This window comes from Hemibagrus wyckioides, linkage group LG27, assembly GCF_019097595.1.
Source record: "Hemibagrus wyckioides isolate EC202008001 linkage group LG27, SWU_Hwy_1.0, whole genome shotgun sequence".
NCBI lineage: Eukaryota > Metazoa > Chordata > Actinopteri > Siluriformes > Bagridae > Hemibagrus > Hemibagrus wyckioides.
This window is the reverse complement of record NC_080736.1, coordinates 10,295,337-10,301,824: the sequence shown is the minus strand read 5'-3', so window position 1 is coordinate 10,301,824 and position 6,488 is coordinate 10,295,337. Positions and strand designations below refer to the sequence as shown.

Here is a 6,488-nt window from a genome sequence, read left to right as displayed (position 1 = left end):
TAATAGAACAGAAAATTTTTATGTAAAAGATTATTTATGAAAAGATTGAGGAATACATTCCAAGGAAGAGTACATTGTATAAAGTCTTCAGTCTGGATTCAAAAGATCCCTCTCTCCATGGAAACTTGCTTTCTGTGGTGTTTAACAGATCTTTATTCAATGGAGGTAGATAGAGGGCATTTCTGTGATATGGTCATGGCATTTTGCTTTATAAATCAAAAGTCTTTAGTGAGTTGGCTATTAAATCTTACCTTACTGGATGATCTCAAAGAGTAGGCATAAATAAGACATGCTTAAGACATGAGATTATTGTAGAGTTCCACAAGGATGTATTCTTGGGCTGTTGTTTTTCTTGTTTTATTACTTGCTTGTGCGATCTTTTTCTTTGTGATGTGTTAGATTAAAGAAAATAGATGGATTGCGAAGATTCAGCCAAGATTTTACTTGATTATCAGAGAATTAACTGCCTCTTCATTTGACGGTTACCTGAAGGTGGGCAAAGAATGAATTTCTAGCTAGGAAAGCTCCATTACTAGATGTGTCAACTTTATAAACTTTAGCCAGAGGATCAATTCAAGGACATTTGGATTATGCAGCGATATTCTGGTAGAGCAGTTCTGCTTAATTCAGTAATAAAACACTTTAGACAATCCAACACATGCTGAATATGGTCGCATCAGAAATACTGAAAATTTTGAAAGTAGACATTTTATCAAAAATTAAGCTGAGAATAATCATTTTCTCTTCTTAATAAATTATTTAATCATGCACTGAAGATCTATCCATTCATCCATCCACTTTATCCTGGTCAGCATTGTGGTGGACCCAGCGCCTATCCTAGTAACACTGCGCACAAGGTAGGAAAATTCCCTGTGCATTTACACACTCATTCACCACCTACCTGCATGGTCTGGGAGGTAACCAGAGAATCCTGTGGAATCCCATGTTAACAAGGGGAGAACATGCAAAGCTCTGCACAGAGAATAACGACACATAGGTTTGAGCCCAAAGCACTAGAGCTATAAGCCAATAACTCTACCCACTGCACCACCACGCCACCATGCTGCCTGCTATAGGAACCGAAGTTGTTAAATGGAAATGATGTGATGGAGTTGTATAAATGAAATCCATGTCCTGTCCTTTTTTCTCAAAAAAAGTTCAGTATACACTGTTTTACACAGATGTACCGGTGTTAATAAATTCAGTGATTGGTTTGTACAGCTTATATAAGCATAATCTCAGCTGCTAAATATTTTTCAAATAAGCAGGATTTTTCCAAAGTCAGGAAAAGTCTCTTCTCTGGAAAAAAAAACTATGCTGGAATTTTCACTACATAAACCCAGAGTCGAAATATTAATGCTGGTGCTTTAAAACATGTTATTTATGAACTACATGAAAGATTTCCAGCTGTAAGCTCTAATATTTTCAGGCAATGTCTGAATAAAAAGTAGTATTGCTATGGCGTATAGGTTATATGGTTACATTACCACGTATTTAACATTCAAAAGGGGCTCTTTAGTAGCTTTTAAACGACACAAGCCCGACATTGCCTGACTATAAAGAGTCATCTGAATGAGGCAGCTATTGGACATTATAGCTGAATTTGGAATAAAATGAGGCGAGATGAAGATGAGGTAAACTCACAATTTATCTTTATTAAAAATTGTTCCAAAATATACTGAAAATCGAATCGAATCATGACCACCAAACATAAAGACAGTCCCATAATTCCTTATTATTCTGTACTGCGTCACAATTTTGCTGTGCACTATCCTTCTAGTCTACACTAGTTTATGGAGTCCAAAATAAAAATCATTTAAATGTTGAACCCACCCACTGACCCAAGATCGAATCCTGCAAAATTGTTACACTATACACTTTTGCACTATATATAGATGAGCTGATTTCAGCTAAATATGTACAGTTGTGGCAAAAACAAGTGATAGCGTGACTCATGTCTAAGCAGCCCTTTAAAGTTTTCGCAGGTCAAAATAAGGCAACTTAATACATGGAACTAATATCAATGTTTGCTGCATTTTAATTTTGGGACACAGCAATGATTCAACAAAACACATCAAAATAAATTGCCCTTCAAAACATATTTAAACACACACAGTTGAATTATTCTTTCTTCTTCGTTAAATAAATATAGGTAGACCCAATTCCAAAAGGAGAAACATGTGAAGACCATAAACTTTAATAAAGTAAACAGCACCCCCTAGTGGACTGGACATTCTATTAGGAAATGTTTCAAAGCGTCTTCAATCCCACAAAGTAAGTACACAAGTTACACAGGCTTCCCTATAACGATAACATTCTTGAAACCTATGATATATATAATAAAACTGCTTTAATTGCACTTATTATTATTATATTTTTTCCCCAGAATAAAGTGACAGCAATCAAGTTTAAGGCAGGTGGCAATTGTCAGGTATCAGATCTTCAGACGTGCGCCGCTATGGGAGAAAAAAAAAAACAGATTTGGGAATTTAAAATGGATAGTAGATAGTTTGTGAAAAACATCTTCAAAACAAAGATTACCTAACAGGAAACAACAGTTCAGTTCTGCGAGTGTGTCCTTTGGAACAAGTGATTTTGTCCTCTGGAGCCCTGTTAAAATGAACAATGAAGTTAAAACATAAAAATAATAAGGGCTTCCATCAAATGAAAGCTAAAAAGCACTGAACCATAACGTACATATTGAATTTTTCGCATGTGTTAGGATAAATCCATTCTTGCCAGTCTGACCACTCAAAGTAAGCCCTGCAGTCCATGTGTTTACACGGGCTGTGCACGTACTGGCACAGGCCTCTCCACTGCTGCGTGAGTTCATACAGCCGTTTCATCATCACCTTTATCATGTCCCATGCATTTTGGATATCTGCTGAAGTGTTCACTGAAATACACAATATTTTATAATAAGAGCAAGCAATAGAAATCTCAAATGTAAGACAAGGAACATTTAAGACCTTAAAAGGAATAGTGCTTCCATTACTTTGTACCTTATAGCTCTAGCACTAAATTAAACCTTTTATGGCAGGAAAGTAAAACATTTTAATTGCATTGAATTTCTTCCTAAATCTCTGCTTCCTTAAACATAAATTATAAATAGAAACCATAACTTACTGTCACTGTTTTTGCCTCGGATTTCAATGAACTGATCTCCAGTATCAGCTCTCCACTCTCTGATCAGGAGTCGTCTGTTTCCACAGGTAAAGAGACACTGATGTTTTCCAATCCAGTTGATGGAGTAAATCGAGCATATCCTGATGACCAGCCTGTAAAGAATAGATTTAAAACATATACAATTTTGCAAATCTCTGTTCCACTTAAAACAAATAACTCCAGAAAAGGTCGAGTTTACTTGAGTATTTTACTCTCAGCATTTGGTGTTAAAACAAGCACTGAGAATGGGTTGACTTGTTAGAACTGGACTGTTATCTGGAATGTGCTTCCTTGAATAGCTAAGATAATTTATGGCCTGTAAAATGTAATAATATTAAATATTACCTATGGAAGAATCCATGAGGTATCTCAGGAAGGAAGTAAACTTGGACAGTGATGTCTTCCAGGTTGTCCTGTCCCCACATCTCTATAACATCCTTGTCACTCTTAAGGAAGCTCGGGAATAGACAGGTTCCATTTGATTCATACACCTGAGGGCTTGATGGCTCCCATTTTTTGTTCGGACAAAACTCTGGGGCCGTGGGGTTGAGTTGACCACTTTGTTTAGCTGGTAGACAAACATCAAAGTGCTCCAGCAGCTTGATAAGCTTCCCAGCCTTCTTCTTGGTCCCAACTATCTCCTCAATCAGCTCTTCATCATCAACACCTGACCGCTTGAGTTCTGCACGCACCAAAAGTCGTATCGCCACATTGCTCAGGGTTGCTCTGTTCTGAAAGTCATTAATCCATTTTTCTCTGTGCTTCTCGAGAGAGTTTTCCCTAGTCAGATCTCTCCTGGGAATCTCTCTCAGCACACTGACCAAATTATGTCTAACAACGGCCTGTGTCAGAATAAAACATATGGATTTAGAACTAGATTTACAAGAAGAATCAGATTTTCATTTTTCAGATTTTCATTACTGGGGGTTTTCATAACAGACCTTGAACAACGAGATAAGGAATGATGGATTCACAAACACTATGTTACTCAATTCGGTGACGTCTTTGTACCATATAATAATTCCGCTTCTGTGGAGATACTGAAGAACATAGTCCAATTCATTCTGGCTGTTTAGGTGGGTCAGGATGTCCTCGTGAGTCACTATTCCTGTTGAATTGTGTGTATCGTCAGGACTGAGTATAGAATAGAACTAACACATTAATAATAGCGCATATTATGAAATCAGCACTCACCATGTTGAGGAATGTTGCCACTCTCCAAGTCTTTCTCAATAGCATCTTCCACATCCATGTAGCATTGAGGTAGTGTTTGTTCCATAAAAGGAAAAATTTCTGTATTTAGGATCACTCTGTTGATAGAGTCTAGTAAACGTTTAATGTCCTCAGGTTTTGTGCAGTCAATGGCTATAAGATCAAGGACCTATATATGCAAAAAGATGTGTGTTACAAAGAAATTGCTGGTTAGTGTACAGACACACTGTATATACACACATGCATACATATACCTACCTGCAATTTGCATTCTTCAAGTTGTTCAATTGCATTAATCTGATCGGAGTACAGCGAAGGATCCTCTAAAACCTCAAGGTTCTTTCTTTGCTGCTCTAAGCTGTCTTTTTGTTCTAACAGCATCTGCTTTACACGCTCCTCAATATCTCTCTTCTGGTCCTGCACCTCCTTCTCATCAGAGCAGCAGTCAACATGAGTGCCCAATAACAAGACCACTGCATTTGGGACCTTGAGTTGTATATTGTTAATCCAGAAGCCCACTTTCTCTCTGAAAGACTCAGGCGTATACCTGTTAAAACATTATGTGTTATTAACAACAACTCACAAAGGCTACAGCTTGGTTTGTAATAGATTTCATATTAAAAAGGGCTCTTTTATTACTTGGAAAGATCAACAGCAAGAATGACAAAGGCCTGGGCCGTTATGAAGACATGGTGAGTGAAGTAGTATTCCTCTTGTCCTGCAAAGTCCCAAAAGAGGAAGCGAACTCCATTTGCATTGAGGAATTTTTGGATTTCTATACCCTCAGTGCGATCATCCTCAGCCACCATTACAGGTTGTCCATGCGCCAGACTGCGACACACAGTCGATTTCCCAGCCATTGAACACCCCAGGAACATTGTTTTGATGGTGCGGGAAGTGAATGAACTTGCTTCTAACATCTTAAAGTAACGTTTAATGTCCTTCAAACCACCAAGACAAATTGCTTCAGGAGGCTTTCTAAGTGGGTTGTTCTTTACTTTGAATTTTTCCAAGCACTGAAAGAGAGCCTGTGGGAGTTCTGTCAGACGGTTGTTCTCCATGTAGAGCTCTCGTAGCCGATCAAGACCCACAAGAGGCTGCACATCCAACAGACAGTTGTTGGACAAGTTTAGAAAATTGAGGTTTTCACACTTGTTTATGTCTGATGGTAAATGGCTAAGCTTGTTCGTGCTTATCTTTAGAAACTCCAGTTTCTTCAAAAAAGGGAATATGTTTTCAGGTATGCTCTTGATTTTGTTCTGATTCAGGTACAGTCTGACCAGCTGCTGTAGCTTACTAATCTCCGTAGGAACCTGAATAAGCTCATTACGGCACAGATTGAGCTCTGTCAGGTTTGACAAGCAAGCGATGCCAGTCACTTCCTTAAGTCTGTTCTTCTGCAGGTCTGCCTTGTCCACATCCTGGCCTTTCTGAAGCAGATCTTGAGGAAGTGATTTCAGCCTCTTTCCAGAAAAGTTTACCTCCAGTTTTGTGTTGGAACAGTCTAATGCAACATAGATAAGAAAAGTGATTCCAACAGATGCTCAAATTTGATAAGTGTGTGTAATGAAGGATGCAGGATTGGCAATTGATTGACAAGTACACAAAGATATACTAAAATGTAGATAAATTTGGAAACATCAGTCATCAACTAAGAAGGCATTGTTGCTGACGTTAATAACTACATTTGCCAGGAACCTGCAAGTCAGTTACTATGATTTATTTTATGATTTACAACTTGAATTTATATCTAGGAATTGTACTTTATACATGTACCATTAAAGATACAGGAAATCTGCTTACCTTTAATATCAGACATGGTGACAATTAGCCGGTAGACAGACTTTGTTCCTTCTTCTGAATAGTAAGTACTTCCTTATTATTCCGAAGGGCTGAAGTGGTATACTGATGTCATCCGGCAGTAGAAAAAACTTTAACCCTTTATGTACCAATTTTTACTATTTTTTTAAACTAATACTTATATTTTTCTTTACCCTCGGTTCCACTCTCAGACTGCTCTCAAGTTCTTTCTACTTACAGTATGAGCTTAACTTGACTCTAGTCTTAGCTAACAAGCTTAACCAGTTTTACTTTCATTTCTTCAAACACAG

At 37.7% G+C, this 6,488-nt stretch overlaps 1 protein-coding gene across 1 annotated transcript; it reads right to left on the bottom strand.

The window, feature by feature from the left end:
* Nucleotides 1-1,651: 1,651 nt before the first annotated feature.
* On the bottom strand, nt 1,652-6,470 carry si:ch211-210p4.6 (malignant fibrous histiocytoma-amplified sequence 1). Its single transcript, XM_058382249.1, has 10 exons — nt 6,181-6,470; nt 5,017-5,881; nt 4,636-4,924; nt 4,360-4,546; nt 4,107-4,273; nt 3,511-4,007; nt 3,127-3,278; nt 2,698-2,896; nt 2,542-2,610; nt 1,652-2,456 (listed from the first exon to the last, which is right to left on the bottom strand). Exons 1-10 carry the CDS (start codon nt 6,194-6,196, stop codon nt 2,435-2,437), a joined length of 2,463 nt encoding a protein of 820 aa, XP_058238232.1. The 5' UTR covers nt 6,197-6,470; the 3' UTR covers nt 1,652-2,434.
* Between the last annotated feature and the right edge of the window lie 18 nt (nt 6,471-6,488).

Coding starts and splice junctions, on each gene's coding strand:
- si:ch211-210p4.6 (XM_058382249.1), bottom strand. Junction 2,897..3,126: donor CCGAGGCAAAAACAGTGACA/GTAAGTTATGGT, acceptor TGTGTATTTCAG/TGAACACTTCAGCAGATATC. Junction 2,611..2,697: donor ACATGCGAAAAATTCAATAT/GTACGTTATGGT, acceptor TCATTTTAACAG/GGCTCCAGAGGACAAAATCA.